We start from the raw sequence: 18,745 nt of genomic DNA on the forward strand, positions 1-18,745 counted from the left end.
CGGACGTTGCCGTCTGCACTAGGCAGGCATTGCACGATCACGCCGACTGGCCACTCAAAACGAACGGCTTGCTTATCTTTGAGCAACACCAAGTCGCCGACTTTGAGGTTTGGTCGGTTGATTTGCCACTTTCTTCGTTGTTGGAGTGTGGTCAAATAGGCGGTGCGCCATCTCTTCCAGAACTGGCTCGCTAGATTCTGAACCTTACGCCATTCGCTTTTGTAGAGGTCGCCAATTGCAACGTCCTCCAAACCTGACGTCGTGCATCCCAACTTCTGTGTCAGGATTGCCGCTGGGGTCAAAATTACGGGCGTTTCCGGATCAGAAGACACCGGAATGAGGGGCCTAGCATTTATGATTGCGGAAACCTCGGCCATGAACGTTGTGAGGATATCGTGGGTCAGTCGATGAGTGTGGGATTGCAGCAGCATCGAGTCGAGGATCCGACGTGCGATTCCTATCATCCTTTCCCATACTCCGCCCATGTGAGAGCTGTGTGGTGGGTTAAAGACCCAAGTACAGCCCCTTTCAGATAGGAACTTCGCCAGCAGCGAACGATCCATGTTTTGTGGGCTCATGTTTAGCTCCCTGCAAGCTCCCACAAAGTTTGTGCCGCGGTCAGAGCGAATTTGCTTGATAGGCCCTCGTATCGCGAGAAAACGCCGCAATGCGTTTATGAAACTGGATGTGTCCAAGCTTTCAATGACTTCGATGTGCACTGCACGAATGCTCAGACATGTGAATAACACTGCCCAACGCTTGTTGTTAGACACTCCGCCTCTTGTGCGGCGGGCAGCGACCATCCATGGACCAAAAACGTCGACCGCAACATTGGTGAATGGGGGATCGGTGGTTAGTCGGTCCTTTGGCAGATCAGCCATCTTCTGTTCCTGTTGTCGACCTCTAAGTCTCTTGCACAAGACGCATTTTCCTATTATGGATGTAATGCGTCCCTTGCCAGCGATAATCCACAACCCGGCTGATCTTACTGCTCCTTCCGTGAAATGTCTGCCCTGATGTTGTACTTGTTCATGGTAGGGACGTATGAGAAGCGTGGTAACGTGGTGCCGGCCTGGAATGATGAAAGGATGCTTTTCGTCTTCCGGCAGATCACTTCTGCGCAAGCGGCCACCAACGCGTAGAAGGCCCTTCTCATCAAGAAATGGATCCAGCTTCCGAAGTGGACTTCTCCTGGAAACAGGTCGTTTGTCTTCAAGAGCGCTTATCTCTTCAGAAAAGGAATCTTGCTGAACGGCGCGAAACACAGTCTCTCTTGCTGTAGAAAGATCTTCGACCGCATTCGCTCGCTCAACGTCACCCTTAACACGATGAACAATTCGCAAAAGAAATGCCAAAGCGTGGACGAGTTTCTCCCAGCTCGAAAACCTGCTGAATCGCTCGGCCCCAAGCCCCTGTTTTGTCACAACCGATGTTGTCAAGGTGTTAACCTCTGGGCGCACATCTTTATCTTCATCCGGAGACATCAAGCAGAAAGTCGATGGCTGCAACACAGTTTCTTCACCCTCTCGAAGAAAGTCAGGACCTTTCAACCACGATGTGTGTCCGAGTTTCGTCGCCGAGACCATTCTTGTGCCATGGTCTGCAGGATTCTGATTAGTGTGAATGTAGTTCCACTGCTCTGGCGTCGTCGTTTTGCGAATGCGATGCACCCTATTTGCCACATACACGTAGAATCTCCTTTTTTCATTGTGTATGTAGCCTAATACGACCTTGCTGTCGATGTAGAACTTCAGCATGTCTGGTTGCAGATCCAGTTCCCGCTGGATAAGTTCAGCCAATTCGACTGCGAGTACCGCCCCACACAGTTCCAATCTCGGAATGGTAAGCTCAGCTAGGGGGGCCAACTTGACTTTCCCCATTAGGAATCCGACGTGGTGTCTTCCTGTATTGTCGGTGACCTTTAGGTACGCCACGGCTGCGACAGCTTGTGTTGATGCATCGCAGAAAATGTGGATCTCCTTGCGCTCAGCTTCTGAAACCGATATTGGTGCATACGGTCTTCTGATTTGAAGACTCTCCAGCGCTTGAATAGAGCTTTTCCAGTCTTCCCATTCTTGCTCTCTGTGAAGTGGTAACGGTTTGTCCCAGTCATATCCGTCGGCTGTTATCTCGCGTAGAAAGTGCTTGGCTCGTGCAGTCACCGGAGCCACGAACCCCAATGGGTCATACAAGCCGTTGACCGTTGCGAGAACACCACGACGTGTGCATGGTTTGTCTTCAGGTGGAGTGCGAAAAAGGAACGTGTCGTCGCGCACGTTCCACAGTAGCCCTAGGCTACGTTGCGCAGGCAATGTGTCTTCGGTGAAGTCAATTTCCCGGAGGTCTGCCGCGCGGTCGCGAACGGGAAAAGCCTCAAGTACCTTCTCATTATTTGAGACAATTTTATGCAGCCGTATGTTGGCCGTTTCCAGCAATTTCTGCGCCTTCTGCAGTAGCTCGACCGCCTCTTCCTCCGTGGGAACGGACTTCAGTGCGTCGTCGACATAGAAATCGTTCTCCACAAACTTCGCGGCCCTCTCTCCGAACACCCGTGAGCCCTCTCGGGCTGTTCGTCGAAGCCCATACATTGCTACGGCTGGGGATGGGCTATTTCCAAAGACATGCACTTTCATTCGGCATTCCACAATATCTTCCGATATGTCATTGTTCTTGAACCACAAGAACCTGAGGAAATCGCGATGATCTTCTCGGACAAGGAAGTTGTAGTACATTTGCTGTATGTCCGCCATCACCGCTACCTGCTCCTTTCTGAAGCGTATTAGCACTCCGATGAGGCTGTTAGTGAAGTCCGGTCCCGTTAGAAGGACACTGTTCAACGAAGCTCCCTTGTACTCCGCGCTGGAGTCAAACACAACCCTGATCTTCCCAGGCTTCTGCGGGTGGTAGACACCGAAGATGGGCAAATACCAGCATTCCCTCAAGTCAGCGAGCGGTGAAACTACCTCAGCGTAGTCATTCGAGAACAAGTCCTTCATGAAAGCTACGAAATGTTCCCTCATTTCGGGGTTCTTGCACAATGTGCGACGCAGACTCAGGAGGCGAGACCAAGCTTGCTGCCTATTGTTCGGGAGGCGGCACCTTGGCGTGCGGAATGGAAGAGGACCTACCCAGCTATTCGAACGATCTCTAACGAGCTCTTTATCCATGATCTCAAGAAACTTTCTATCTTCTATGGACAGTGCAAGTTCGTTGTCTTCTTTGGTTGTTTCGAACAGCGTTTCGGCAAACCTGTCTCTGACTTCCGCTACCGATAAGGCACTCGACCCAGACCATGGTCCACCTTGAGGCTGAAGAACTCTGCTCTTCCTTACAGTAAAGTGAGATTCACAAGTCTCTAGGATGGATGGTCGACCACTACTCAACACATGAGTCTTTAGAACACTTGCAGTGCTTGGCCTCCGTGCACGGCCGATGCAAATGTTCCCAACGATCACCCAGCCGAGGTCATGTTTCTGAGCGAACGGAGCATTCCGTGGCCCGTTGAGTGTCTCACGCACCTTGTGTGCTGCAATAACGTCCCGACCGAGAAGAAGCCATATCTGTGCTCGAGGATCCACTGGAGGAATATTGTCTGCTATGGGACTCAGGTGTGGGTAACATTTGGCAGCTTGAGGAGTTGGTATTTCAGTTCTGTTGTCAGGAATGTCGTTGCACTCCAGCAATGGCGGAAGCTCAAGGCTGATTTCTTCTGTAACGCCCCGCACTGAGAATCCCTCGGCCTGTCTTGCGGTGACTTCGGTAGTTCCTGAGCACGTTGTCAAGGTGTAGTTGGTCGGAGACCCCTCTACACGGAAGACGTCCAGGAGCTCAGAGCTGACCAGTGACCGATTACTTTGGTCGTCCAAAATGGCATAGACATTGACCGTTCTCAGTGGCTGAGACTTGTGAGTTACCTTCACAAGGCAGATCTTTGCGCACGATTTGCTCTCATCACCACTTTTGCATACGTCAGTACGTGTGGTGGTGACGTTCCCTGAAGATTTTTGAGCGTTGGCCTCGTCTTCCGCGGCTCCCGATGGATCACAGGTGCTCGTGTCTGAGGGATGAAGCGCTGTGTGGTGCTTAGCCGAATTACATATCCAGCACCTCAGAGGGATGTCACATTGCCTTGAAATGTGGCTTGTCGACTTGCAACAACGGAAGCAAATTCCTTGTTTCTTGAGGAAATCCTTCCTCTCATCGAAGCTTTTCTTGGCGAACGCACGACAACTTTCAAAGGAATGGGGTTTCTTGTGGAATGGACACCACTTGTTTAAGCTCCCTGATTCCTTAGCACTGTTGACGCTCAACGGCCCCGTATCATTCTTTTCTGGAATGACGTCTGCTTCGGTTTTCCTCGCTGACACTGCTCCACCGCAGGAGTTTCTCGGAACTTGTTTTCCTTTTTTCGGATGGTGATCCGGCAAGGCATCGTTTGTACGTATAAAGAAACTAGGGTCGTTCCTCACCTCAGCCTCGTTTCTCACGAACTTCGAGAAGAAAGAAAATGGTGGGAACGCCGTTTCGTTCTCTTTCTTGTACCTTGAGCCTGCGGTCATCCATTTCTCCTGGAGGCCCGGTGGGAGCTTTAAGACGATGCTGTTCACGCCTCGCGCAGTATCAAAGTACTTCAGTCCTGCCAAGTACGGGTCCGCTTTCGCTGCCTCCAATTCAAGTAGCAAGTCACCGAGTTCTCGAAGCTTCACATTGTCTTTTCCCGATAACCGTGGGAAAGCTTCTAAGCGTTTCATCAGCACATCCTCCACGACTTCAGGGCTTCCGAAGGTGTCGTTCAATCTTTTCCAGACAGCCTTCAGCCCTGCTTTGAAGTCATGTATGTAAACTGACTTTAGCCTATTAGCTTGCATTGATGACTCCGGGCCTAACCAAGCAATGAGTAAGTCAAGCTCTTCCTGAGCAGAAAGTTCAAGGCAACGCGTTGTTGCTCTAAATGACAATTTCCATGCTCGAAAGTTGGCCGGACAGTCATCAAATTTAGTGAGGCTCGTAGAGAGAAGGTCTCTTCGGCTGAGGAACTTCAGTATTCCGGTCAGATCGGAACTTGCGTCACTTGAGGTCGTAGTGTTCACGGACAGCTGGTTACCCTGCTGGACAGTCTGGTGGTCATGAACATGTGCACCGTCGTTCCGCCTGCTGTTGAGGTCATCACGCGGAGCGTTTTCTTCTGTATGAAGCTCAGAATGTCGATGCGTTGGCGCGTGCGCGGCCTCTTGGCTCTGTACGTAATCCGCAGTGCGCTGATGGGGATGCAGCAGCGGTAGTGCGTGCAAGCTCTCCCCGCCATCCTGGACCACGGCTGCTTCGAGAGCACCAGCATGCGCCTCTGCCGCAGCTGCCTCCTTTTCATGACGAAGGATTTCGAGCTCGGCGTCGACCTTGGCCCTCTCTAGCTTCATAGCTGCCTCCTTGCGACCGAAGTGAGCCCTCGTTTTCGCGGCCTCGGCTTCCGCACGAGCTTGTACGGCAGCCAGGCTTATAGTTGACGAACTGCAGGTGAGCCGTGATGACGAAGAGCGTGTGGAGTGGACCGAGAATGAACGTCTCGATGGTGGCTCGTCTCTGACGCCTGAATCTTCACTCTTCTCCCCTAGGCTCCCCGTGACGAGAACGCGACGCTCCTCCTCAATTTGTCTTCGTTGATCCAGCTCTTGTCGACTTTCGGGGCAGTTCGTCTTGACCAAGAAGGCTTCGTATCTGGCGAACACGTCCTTGTACTGCTCGAAACAATCGCGCAGTGTATTCTTGGCCGTCTGAACATCTTTCTTATTCGTGGCCAAAAGCTCCCGCATACCGTGCTCCACTCTCCTCCATGCTGCGCCTAGTTCTGTGCAGTATTTCTCACGGTTGGCCTCGTAGTTCTCTTTGGCCCTTAAAGAAAGAGGAGCAGCTCGCCGCGGTCGAGCGCCGGTCTCCGTGTTTACAACATCACCGGCGCCTGCTGCCTCGGGCGTTGGTTTCGTGTTCATGTTGGAGTCGACTGTTTACACAGCGTGCTCTTCTTCCCGCTCAGCGCGCGTGCTCGAAAGCGCGTTTTCACCCGGGGTTCGTAATGTGAGCCCACCTTGCGTTGCTTGTGCGTCGGGAGCTCGGACGTCTGTTGCGTGCACCGTGCTTGCTGATGGCGATTGTCGTGGACAAGTAGCGAAATACCTTGCCGCTGTGACGTATCCCTCAGCTGGCGTGCGTCGCGTAGGCGTCCGACAGGCTCTGTTGACGTCCACAAGCGTGCAATGGCATTCGGAGCGTAGAAGTCTTGCCTTTTGTGCGTTGGCGTCCGAAGCGTAGAAGCCGTGCCTTTTACTAATCAGGCCTGGAAGGCAGCGCTCGACGAAGTCTTAGCACACTCTCGTTCCTGGCAGATAACGACAGAACTTGCTATCAAAACTTTTAATTAATTTAGTAAAACAGTTACAATAAACGGATTACACTTTTTCTTCAGTTACATATTTTGGTGATATAGTTCGATTACATAGTTCTAGCCGTAAAAGGCAGTGGCGTGCGACCAGCCGCTGCACTCAGCTCCGCTCAACTCCAGATCTTGCCACACCCTCCCTCGTGACGTAGCTGCCCAGTGTTCTGAGACGATGATCCGCGTTGGGCCAGATGACGGCGAAGGGCACAGTTTCGTTTTTAGAACCTAGGGCAGCAGATGAGCAGCACAATACTGTATAGAACCCAAAATAGACCGTCGCGGCAGCTCTAAGGCATAGCTTCATTGCTACTTCAACCACTTTCAGTGTATAATCGTTGGTTGGACAGAACGCTTCCAAGTGAATTCTAGCTGAGAGGCGTGTGTTTGCCTGGTTACCGTCAAATTGCAGGCAAAAAAAAAAGCTTGCACTAACTCGCAGAAGGCTTGAAACACGAAGATGTGCTGTGCTGAAGTCTAATCCGGTTGCCTCCAGGTTGTTGCTAGGGTTTAGCCAGGTGATGCTAGGTTGTTTCAAGGTCGCTCCTCAGCGCAGAAACGTTCGAGTTAAGCCACAGACACTCACAGACACGACACGGATGTCCAAACTACTCGCGCTGAAACAGAGCGTTCGCACTTCCCATAGATCGACGGGCACGTCGTAGTTCGCGTAGGGCTTCCATCGCTTCGGGGTCTTCTCGCTGCCGCTGTCGCCTTTCCCGTTGCCCGTATTCAGAAACGCTCCTTGACTTCAACTTGACTTGAACTTGACTTGCCACCGCCTTCAAGGCGTTTCGAACGCGCTGTCTTTAGGCGGTGCCAAGGCAGCACAAACGTGTTTCAAACGCGCTGTCTCAAGGCGGTTTCAAGTCAAGTCCAAGTCAAGGAGCGTTTCTGAATACGGGGTTAGTATTCTTTCGTTGTGCGTACCGCTGAAGCACTTCAGCGATACTTCAGCGAAGCTGAAACGTGCGGCCACGGCGTTTGTTTATCACTGGATTAATCCCGGCGGTTTATTAAAGCTTTTCTCAATTACTGGTTACGTCTATTTAGAAACCTTAATTGGTGTTTGCCACCCGTCTGTTGCGTTCTTCATTTTTAGTAGACCAGCGGTGAATAGTGGGATTTGCCAAATTCTGTGGCACATGCCCGTTCATGATCATGCTAGTTCTTTTTTTTATTTTACGCACTTGTACTCACCAAAGTTTTTACGGCCGGCTTAAACAGCTTCGCTGTTAATATATCCACAAGGATCACGAAACCAGTCTAAACAACCACTTTTACAACTGCTTCATACAAGCGCTATAAATGCTCTTGTTCTTGTTCACCTTCAAGTACGGCTCACACCCTATGTGGGGGATTGGCCAAGAATTGTGCAGTTTTATAAAACGTTATATCGCTTTAGAATAAGGGAGGTTACAGAATATGAAGCGTTACAAATTTTATATGAAATTTTGCTGCTCGATCAAATGTATATATATAAAAAATAAAGCTTTTTTGCATTAGTAATAGATAATAACATAAATCAATGGATGGATGAAAGAACTTAATTGATTGCCCGGCACATTGATGGCCCGGGTTCAGGTCTCCCATGTCGGGACGCCAAAGCCTTGCCTCTCCGCCACTTCAAGGGCCTGCTGGACTGACCAGAGTTGGTCGGCGAGCTTGGAGCTGCGCTGAGTGGCGCCCCACCTCGCCGAGAGAGCATCGGGATCAATACGTTTACCGTATTCTTTTTCACTTTCTCTCTCTCTCATCTTACTCTGTCTCGGTACTCGTTATCTCGCCTATCAGTTACTGCATCCCACGCCGTACAAATCGGCGCACGTGGTGTGCGAGCAATGAAGATCACGAAGAAGAGGAAGCAGAGGAAAAGAGGACGAAGAGAGCCCGGGACGGTTCATGATGATGACAATCTTTGTTCCTGACTAACAGAGTTTCTCCGAGTTTAAACAGCTACATTTTCCCCTCTTTCTCTTTCTTTCTCTCTCTCTGCACTCGTTCCCTCGTCCATCAGATTTAATCGGCGCATTCCCAGGATTTGGGGACATCTGTGTGTGGCGCCATCTCTCGGCGGTGACGACGGCCTCCTGCCATAACTGAATGGGAGATATACGAAAAAAAATCATATCTCTTGAAAAAAGCCAGCTATCAAAAACGACTCGGGGTTCTGTACAGTAGAGAGCTACTGGAACATTTTGGTAAAATTGCAGTATCGCACTACAAAGCCTGTGGCTTCCCAGGGCAATTGAACACCGCCCATTAGAAATACATGGGGCCCCATTGTAAAATTTTAAACACTTTGGGAAGCCACGCAGTTAGTAGCGCCACACTGTAATTTTAACAGAATGTCAAGTAAGTCTCTGCTGTATAGAACCGGGAGTCGTTTTTGATATCTGTATTTTTTCGTCAGATACGATTTTTTTCGATTATTTCCCATTCAGTTACGGCAGGCCAACGCAGTCCCTGACGACAGATGGCGCTACGTGCATATGTCCCCTAGTGTGCCTCGATGTGTGCGCCCCCCTTAACGCGCAACAAAACGCGCATCAAGGCACCCTAATGTCCCCAAATCCTGGTCATGTGGCACGTGTTGTGGGAGCGAAGAAGAGGATGAAGGGAGCGTGTGACGGTTCATGATGATGATAATTTTTGTTCGCTACTAACGGACTTTCTCCGAGCTGAAACAGCTCCGCTGTGAAAAGTGAAAGCAAATATTTTTATGAAAGAACTGCAAAATTTTAAATGTTATAAATTTAACGCATCATACAAATTCACATTGCAAGCGATTTAACAGAAATATTCGTTGTCTTCCTCAGTGTCAAGCACGCTGTATTCGACGATGAGAAAGAATTCTAGGCCACGTGTCTTCGCGCAGCTCGTACTCGGTCTACACTACTCTACTCTACTCTATTCTACGCTATTCTACTCTACTCTACTCGTTAATTCAGCCACCATTTTCCTAGATGCCGCAACCGTTGCGGTCGGACAAGAAGGCCATACTCGTTATCTGTCGTCGAATGCAGTCAATTCAAGCGGGAGTAGACCTCGGAATGTCCACAGGATCTGCATCGCCTCACCATCGTCTTGTCGCAAGGCATGTCGTTGTTCTAAGAGCCGCTGCACATATGCACGAGAGCCGAAAGCGTTCGAAAGGACACTGTGGCCAGTCACGATCGTCTCCGCTGGCTCCTGTTATGCATTCACCCGTCCAGAGTCACCGAAGACTACCTCGGCCGAGAAAACGATCCCCATCATCTCATCACCAACGAGCTGACGAAGCGAAAAGGGCTACAGGAATTCAATGGCTGCCGTACGCTGTTCACGACGCACAGTCGCCGTTTGTTCAGCGCGAAAGGTGCAGGATTCGCAGCATAGAGGTTCGGCAGGTTAGCAACCAGTACGCTGTCCCTAAATTGCGCCGGTGTTCATTGTATGCAATACGCAGGACAAACCCGTGGCAGAGAAGGGCATGGATGTTTGTGACTACAGGAGGTGGTCCAGCTACTCGGTATGGACCACGCGGCACCTTCGCGGTCAGCAGCTCCTGCCGCTGCTGCTGCATCAGGCAGGTGCTGTCGACCGGCCTCGTGATTCAGAACGTGCTGGTTGATGATCTTGGCCCACACTCCGTATATTAGATGCGAAGTATCTTAAGGCGGAGCTCAATCCGGTGGTGGTGGTGGTGGTGGTGGTGTGCGGCGTGACCACCCTTACTGCGCATGCGCATACCCTCTCCACACACCTCCTCTCCACTCACCCTCTCCCCTTCCCCTCCCCACTTTCCCTCTCCCATTCCCCTTTCCACTTTCCCTCTCCACTTTCCCCCTCCCCTCCCTCCCCGCTCCACTTTTCCCTCCCCTCTTCCTCTCTCCACTTTCCCTCTCCCATACCCCTCTCCCCTCCCCCTTTCCACTCTTCCACTGAAACGCGGGCTAGACATGCCGAAATTCTCTCCTGCGCAACGCCGCGATGAGCTCGAGCGCATGCGCGTCCCCTCCCCTTCTCCCTCCTCTCCTACGCTGCCCCCTTCTCGCCCGCCTGTCGACCGCGTTCCCCGCTCGCCCTGTGAGCATTAACGGCCGGGCTAGGTGGAAGATACGACGCGCGTAGCGTCCCTCTTCGCGTTCCACGACGCGAGGTCGGTAGCATGCCCAACGAACGCCAACGAAACGCGATCGTGCAAGTGCTCCGGCTTCGCATCGCCTCATGGTCCCCTTTAGTGGGAGATGGTGTAATTTTTTTCCTCGCTTGGTCGACGTAAATTTCAACATCTTTCTTGTTTTCAATAGGCTTAATTTCTACAATTAAAGAATTACGATTAGAGGCGCTGGTCACTGGATATATATTTTAAACTACACGCCTAACTCGCACACAGCACACCTTAAAATTGCACTGACATCATCCTTGTGCGTCAAAACAGACACTGTCCCTCGATGGCTGTCGCGCACTGAACAGTACATGTGATAATTTGATTATGAGTGAGGCGCGTGTTTATCTGGCTTCCGTCAAATTGAGGGCAAAGTATCCACAAGAACCACGAAACCAATTTAAACAACCACTTTTACAACGTGGTCATAAAAGCGCAATATGTGCTGGTAACCGGCTTCGTTCTCCACTAAAACATACTACGTAGCACTGCACGCAAGTGTCGGTCAGTGCTCCAAGAAACGTCCTCCAAGGTGCACAATTCTTTTAAATGGAATATTTCAACGGCGGAGCGGTTGAAGCTCGAAGAAAGCCCGTTAGTCGCGAACAAAAACAATCATCATGATGAACCGTCACGCACTCTCTTCGTCCTCCTCTTCACCTTCTGCCTCGCTCCCAGAACACGTGCATGGTTGTGATGGGCGAGAGAACGAGTACAGAGAGTGGAAGAAAAAAATAGAAAGAAAGAGAAAGAAATGGGGAGAAGGAAAGGGAAGAAAGGCAGAAAGAAGATAATAATAACTGTTGGGGTTTAACATCCCAAAACTATGATATGATTATGAGAGACGCCGTAGTGGAGGGCTCCGGAAAATTTCGACCACCTGTTCCTTAACGAGCACCTAAATCTAGGTACACGGGCCTCAAGCATTTTCGCGGCAATCGAAAATGCGTCCGCCGCAGCCGGGATTCGATCCCGCGACTTGCGGCAGAAAAAAGATAGAAATACAGAGGAAGAAATAGACAGTGAGAGAAAGATATAGAAATAAACAGACACAAAAAACAGATGGAAAAAACAGAGAGCGGGAAAGCTAAGAGAGAAAGAGAGAAAATCAAAGAACGAGAGAGAAAGAAATAGAGTGACAGAGAAAAAGATAGACAGAAAGAGGAAGCGAGAAATAGAGAGAGAGAGAGAAATGGAAAGAAAAGGAAGAAAGGGAAAGAAGGTAGAGAGGGCGCATTTGTAAGAACCCCCTGGACGTCTTCGGATGACAAGGTGTGCAACAAGCGCCGTTTTTTCTCTGTCAATGCCACAAAATGATATAACATACGAATCAGCAGCCGATGAAGTGATCCACTGTATAAATGGAAGGAGGAGGAATAAACTTTATTATCAACCAGCAAATTAAGTTCCTTAATTTAGGCCTAGATAGATTTCTTTTCGCTTTTGAGCCGACTCCAATTGAGCCCAGGCACAATGTAATCGCTTTCCGACACAAAGAAGAAGCACTTGAATGGAGATAATTTTTTCGGAGAAGAAAGAATTACTGTATATTGCTGACCGAAGACGGCCGCAGTACGGACTGATAATTGAAAGAAAAACTACAGAATCCCAATTACATGGGCCTTCACACTGTCCAGCATGCACAGATGAATTACTAGCTGGCAACTTCCTAGCATTCATCAAATATCACGCTGCATAAAACGGATGCCTCACTAGGATAACACACAATGATGTACCATTCGCGTGGAGTGTAGAGCGCGGGAAAGCCTACCGATACTTCGTTAAAGCTGTATCATCAGATCCCGTGTTGGTGCTTCACAGCAGCAACTCCCAAAAGCTTAAGAAGCTTCGTTGGCCAAGAAAACGGATCGTCGCACTCGCGTTTCTGCGCACTCCCCGACAATGCATCCCAGCCCTGGTATGGGGCCCCTGCTTGTCTTGAGTTTTGACGCGCATCCGTAGGTGTCCTTATTTCAATACACATGCGACACAGGGGCTACGTGATAAACGTCGTGGGCATTTTGATCAGGTTGCCGTGGTTGTAGCATCCAGCGTTCCAAACACAGGATATTCGAAGACAGTGCTGATTGTTGAAGAACGGAACTCGTTAGCACAAAGTTCAGATCGTTTTCTGGATCTTTTCACAGAAGTTCTGTACTTTTTCAACATGCGAAGAAAAAAGTTCTGTGTTTTCATCGCCTTTCAAAAAGCGTCAGGCTAGTAAACATTCAAGAAATGGCATGAAAAAAAAAATCGTCCGCCACAGGACCCGAACCTGCAATCTTCTGATCCGGAATCGGACGTCTTCTTCATTATGCCACGCAGACGAAGGGCTCTTGACACATTGCTATGTTAATTTTATGACAACTTTTCTGCGTTCTTTGTTTCTTTTTTTTTTATTGCGTGATGTTGTGATTCGTTGGCGCACTCGTAGGGAAAAGAGGTGAAACAGCACCATAGAAGGAAAACTGAAGCGTGCCGGGGTAAATACATAAAAACAGCTGAATCATGAATGATGAGAAATCATTAAACACGAAGTGTCGCTGGAGCTGATGTTTCAACAAGTGCACCTGTCTTCGTCAGGGCTTTGGGTCAGAAAGTTTGGGTCCCGCGGCATTTCCTGTTCAACGATTTCTCATCACTTCTAGCCTCCATTTCTCCCTGTACTTATGTCTTGTTTCAATATAAATGTATTTACGTCAACGCTGGAAAGTATTTCGACGATGTTCCACCAGCCGCTGTAGCACACTGGCAGTAGCGTTCTGCTGCTAAGGAAAACGACGCGAGTTCGATTTCATGCCTGGTGATCGCTTCCTAATTTGGCAAGCTGAGAACATGCTCGTACATTTAGAGTTAAGTGCATGGAGCTGGCGATGAGAGTAGTTACTGGGTATTCTTCCACTACAAGTCAGCACAGGCTTAGTTGATTATGGCATAATTTTGTTCCAGAAGTGCGCCGAATCTGCCATTCAGTTGAGAGAAGGAAAGCGAGGCGAGCAACCGATCTATGCAGCTCGCACTACAATTCACAGTGCTAGCTGCCAGCTGGCACTGTGAATTATAGACTCCAGAGATCCCTGCATATTAGGTATCACGGCGCGGCGCGGGTGGGGCTTTAGGTTCGTGAAGGTCGCCAAAAGGACTTTCATTGCCATACAGGTGTGTATGTATAATAAATCCTTGAAACGTCCTTAGCGCCTGACTTCTCATTCGGACTATGTTCCATAAGCTTCAAGGTACAATAAATGAAACTATATAAACAACCTTTTGTTTGAGAAACGTGTATGGAAAAGATGTGTAAATCTTGTTGTTATAAGGTGTTACTTAAAAGCTGGGCTGCAAAAGACTTCCCGCAACCATTTACAATGTCACGCGTTCCTTCTCACGAAGGCTCAAAATAAATGCTGCTCTCGTGTATAAAGGGGTACTGACACCTTTTTTCGAAGGCGAGTTTACTCTGCCATACATATCTCCTGTATGCAGAGACGGCTCTGAGCAAGTGTGAAGCTCAGCAAATGCTGATAAGATATTTTAATTTGATATTAAAGTCAATTTTTCCATGGCGCACCTACTGACATCGACACTAGCTTGAGGTCAGGCTACAGTACAAATTCTGGTGACTTCACGCAGCAGTCTGGCTTGTTGTGATGGCGTTACGTACCGAAACTTTCAAGATGGCCGCTTGTACGTCATCAAAACTTCCAAAATGGCCGCTTGTGCGTGGAAACGTCATTGTATATTGTGCAAGCACGTGAAGAGAAGCTCATACCATGTTGTGACGTCAGGGTACAGTAGGAACCGAAACTAGCTTTTAAAAACATACTGTAATTACTTTTTCAGGGCGCACTCGCGCTTAGCACTACCTTTTCTAGGCTCTTGAGGGCTTGAATTTTCATTTGACGCAAAAAAACGACAACTGAAAATATTCGTGTCAGTACCCCTTAAGCTAGAATACGAGGGAAGTGCAGTCTTCCTAAAGACCTTCTCAACCTCTCACAAGAGCTCGGCAGTCTCACTGCAATAAAATCGCAGTCTTAGGCAACACTTAGGCAACACTAAGGAGGGCACATATGAAAGCTTATGTCCTGAGGAGACACTCATTACATTGCTTTCACATTCACCATCCATGGAATTGTTCCAGCCCCCAAACCCCTTTCCCTCGTGAAGCTTTCTGCCCCTTACGCGTTGTCACCCTACTTCAGCGATTGGCCCTTTCACGAAGCAACAATGTCATGTGATGACGTCATGTGACGTAATTTTTGGTGCCGTTGGTGTCGTCAACGCTGAATACCGCATTTTGCGACTCAAGGTAAATAAGGCTTTCACCTTAATAACACTGTTTTGTGGCACTTGCGTGCACGACTGATTCAAAGCAACGAGCTAAACAGCAGCATATTCCACTTATTAATTTGTTTTTCAATTGCGCCTTATTAAACACCAGCAAAATATACACTGGAAGTGTCCAACAACGGGTCACGTTCACGCGAGCCCCATAAACATTTCTGAGCGGCATCCAGATAACGAAACGAGAACCTGAGTCGGTTTGTATATTATTTTCTATTTCAACGGCTCTTTTAAACCTGCATCTAGGCTATGCCCTAGTCTGTCTGTTTTTTTTTTTTCGTTCCTCTCTTAAGGATGAGCCTACACAGAAGTGAAGTGCAAAATGTAATGGAAGAACTTTATTCAGGTCCGTCGGGGCGTGAACTAGCACGTAGCGGGCCGCTCCCACATCGGGACAGATAGGCCTATAGCCTCTCCACCACGTCGTGGGCCCGTTGGACTGCCCATAGATGTGTTTTCAAATCCGGACTGCGTAGCGCAGCACCCCACTTGGACGATGTAACACCTTCGTCAACCCGCAACGTGGGGTACCGCCGCAGCATGCGGTGCAAGCTGGCAAAGTCTGAGCGAAGCGCGCAAGTGTTTGACGTCTGAATTTCGGGATAGACCTTGTGCAAGAGTGCGGGACTGGGACATGCCCCGACATGAAAGAGTCTGAGCGTCAATGCCTGAGGCCTGTTCAGTTTACTGTGCGGCGGCGGATACTGTCGCCTCCTCAGATAAAAGTTCTTCGTTAGTTCATTGTACGTGGCTGGGGGATCCCTATAGTCCAGAACCTCAGCGCCGCGCCACTGTGTAGAATGAAACATAAAAAATTTCACCATCTCCCACTAAAGGGACTCATTTGGGGATGCGAAGGATCGCATGGGTCGACTTAACGTTCCGTTCATCACGGACACCTTGCCCGATGTTAACGCGTCCTTGCATGTGGAGCACACTGTGAATTCACTGTAGTTGCTGTTGCTGTTACTTGTCCCGAACTCTTGTTGGAGCACGCCACGCGGGTTCATCGCGCGTCTGCAGAATCTCGTTCCCCGACGCCATCACGTGATTGGTGAGAGAGTGTAAGGGGGAGAGGCCACAGCGTCTTACCGAGCCCCTTACACAGGCCCGAACGCGCTAGCACGTGCCAGCGCGTTCTGACTAGGATACAACGCGTTGGTTCATCGCGCGTCTGCAGAATCTCGTTCGCCGACGCCATCACATGATTGCTGAGGGAGTGTGAGGGGGAGAGGCCACAGCGTCTTACCCAGCCCCTTACACAGGTCCGAACGCGCTAGCGCGTGCCAGCACACGTGGTTCTGTCTGCGTTACGCCAAGCTAGGACAGCATACGGCAGCCCGGGCCCCTAAAGTGCTCTGCACGTATCATCATCAAGGCGGTCGAAGAACAAGGCGAAGAAGACTTCTCCTTGGCGCGAGCGCGCGCTCAATATGTTACAGATGGCTATGGTAGGTTTTAGAAAGCGGACGGTCGCCAATGGAACTACGGACAAAGCCCAGCGCAAAAGCTGCTTCGCATCTAAAACGTTCACGTTCGCCATCTGATCCCCAAAGAAATTGATATTGTAGGCAATTTAACAACAATCTTCGTCGTCTTCGCCAGTCTCAGGCACGTTGTATTAGGCGATGAGGAAGTATTGTAGGTCACGAGTCATCGCGCAGCACTATGCGCGCAGTTCGTTTTCGTTCACGCAGTCGCCATTTTGCTAGAAGGAGCAACCGCTGCCGTTCGACAGGAAGGCCGTCCCGATTAACGGGAGTCGGAAGCAGTTAATTAACGGGAGTCGGACGCAGAAGAAGTCGACGTCGGTATGTCGAGAGGATCTGTGTCGCCTGACCATCGCCAAGTGGCAAGGCGTATCGGCTTCGTCAGAGCAGCTCCAATGAGGAACGAGAGCCGAGAACGTTCGAAGCGTCAGTGTAACGAGCCTCGAGATTCTGCGCTGGCTCCTGTTATGCCTTCACCAGCCCGGAGTCACCAAAGACTACTCCGGATGTCACTGAATAGGCGCCACTGGCTGCCGTCCGTCGTCTCCGATGCATGGTCGCCGTTCGTTCAGCGCGAAGGCTGCAGGATTCGAAGCATCGAGGCTGGGCAGGTGAGCAACCGCGACGCTGTTTCTAAATTGGGCCGGTGTTAATCGTGCGCAGCACACAGCGCATATCCGTGGTAGTGAAGGTCATGGATGCTTGACTGCAGGAAGTGGTCCAGCTTCTTGGTGTGGACCTCGCGCCACCTTCGCGGCTTGCAGCGCCTGCCTCTGCTGCTTCATCAGGCTTGGCGGACGACCGGCGTCGTAATTCCGGACCTGCTGGCTGATGATCTTGGCCCGCACTGCGTATATATTGCTGGCTGCATCGACGTAGACTTCGACATGCTTCTTTTTTTCATTCGCCCTAATTTATACAATAAAATAATTTCTATTCAAAGCGCTGGTCTCGGATATATTTTTTATGCTATACACGACTAACTCGCAGACAGCTCGACATATTAACCTTCTAATGAAATCATCGTTGTGCGCTAAGCCAGACGCTGCCTTTCGATGGCTTTCTTGCACTGGAGAGCACATTTGACTGTCTTGTATGAAACCGAAAACAGGCTTCGCGGCAGCTCCAAAACAGTTTCATTGCCACTACAACCCCTTTCAGTGTATAAGCTTTGGTTGGACAAGACGCCTATTAGCGAAATCTGGCTGAGTGAGGCGTGTGTTTACATTGAGGTTTCCGTCAAATCGAGAAGAGATATCCACGAGGACTACGAAACCAATTGAAACAACCACGTTTACCACTCGGTCATACAAGCGCTATAAGTGTGCTGGTAACCGGCTTCGTTCTCTACTGAACAGGGTCATGAAGTACTGCACGTACTCGAAGAAATATTCTCCAAGGTGAGTGAGTGAGTGCAACAACTTTATTCGGTCCACGACAGACGCGAGTAAACTCAACGTCACCAGGCCCACTCGGGGACCATCAGGCGTAGACTCTAAAATCGTTGGCTCACGCCCACATTGGTGGAACTGGCCAGGAATCCGGTAATAAAGATATTTTTGCTGCGAGTTGGCGCGTCGTCGTCGTCTGTCACTGATGACGGCCCATTCACACATGAGAAGCGAAAAGCGAGCGATAACACCAGATTGGTCGGCAAGCAGTGTGCGCGTGCTTCGAAAACATTCACATTTGTTCTGACACTCCGGCATGCCGCCTCCTTGGCCACTTCTAGAACACATTCCCTTTTCAACGTTTCCTGAGCATTTGATTTCGTATCCATTTCAAGTTATACATGCAAAACACGGAAAACTAATAGTTTTCATCTTTTTAAACTGCTGTTTCACCAGATGCACCAGCAGAAACTACATAAGCGGACACACTGCCAACGGCGGCGGCACGCCGACTCGCAGCTGGTGCTCCTTTTGCTAATTCAAGTCTTCTCAGCAATCATAATCCAAATCAGGCTCTCCAGGAACGCGTCCTTATGGAGGCTGTGAGTTTTGTTGTGCAGCATGGCTAGTTGCGACTGCGCCGATGCGAACCACCACCGACTTCTCAGCCGCGATTTTGAATTTGCAGCAGCATGTATCACGTGGTTTATTTGCTAGTGTAGCCAAAGTACGGCTTCCTGTTAAGCGGAAAGGCGTTCTGCTACCGCGTGGCAGGAAAATCGATCTCGTACAGTTTTTTTCAGCATCGAACTCACCGCGTGATTTTCAGGTCGCTTAGCCGGCGAAGAGAGCGGCTTTCTGGTGAACATTGCCGCTTTTGCCCATTTCGAGGCCAAGTGTGAATGCGCCTTTATTATTTAAGCTGTTACTTTTATAATTA

General features: G+C 49.7%; 1 protein-coding gene across 1 annotated transcript; it reads right to left on the minus strand.

Annotated features, from left to right (window-relative positions):
• Positions 1-985: 985 nt before the first annotated feature.
• LOC119382976 (uncharacterized) lies at positions 986-5,987 on the minus strand. Its single transcript, XM_037650920.1, has 3 exons — positions 5,105-5,987; positions 1,731-4,057; positions 986-1,072 (listed from the first exon to the last, which is right to left on the minus strand). Exons 1-3 carry the CDS (start codon positions 5,985-5,987, stop codon positions 986-988), a joined length of 3,297 nt encoding a protein of 1,098 aa, XP_037506848.1.
• Positions 5,988-18,745: the final 12,758 nt, after the last annotated feature.

This window comes from Rhipicephalus sanguineus, chromosome 1 (genome assembly GCF_013339695.2).
Source record: "Rhipicephalus sanguineus isolate Rsan-2018 chromosome 1, BIME_Rsan_1.4, whole genome shotgun sequence".
Taxonomy (NCBI): Eukaryota; Metazoa; Arthropoda; class Arachnida; order Ixodida; family Ixodidae; genus Rhipicephalus; species Rhipicephalus sanguineus.

Bases quoted from the DNA above. Each gene is read 5' to 3' on its own strand.
- LOC119382976 (XM_037650920.1), bottom strand. From the start codon at position 5,987: ATGAACACGAAACCAACGCCCGAGGCAGCAGGCGCCGGTGATGTTGTA. The intron at 4,058-5,104 runs GTAACCAGCTGT...TTCATCCCTCAG, and splicing joins CCACCAGACTGTCCAGCAGG to ACACGAGCACCTGTGATCCA. The intron at 1,073-1,730 runs GTCGTATTAGGC...TCATCATTCCAG, and splicing joins AGTTCTACATCGACAGCAAG to GCCGGCACCACGTTACCACG.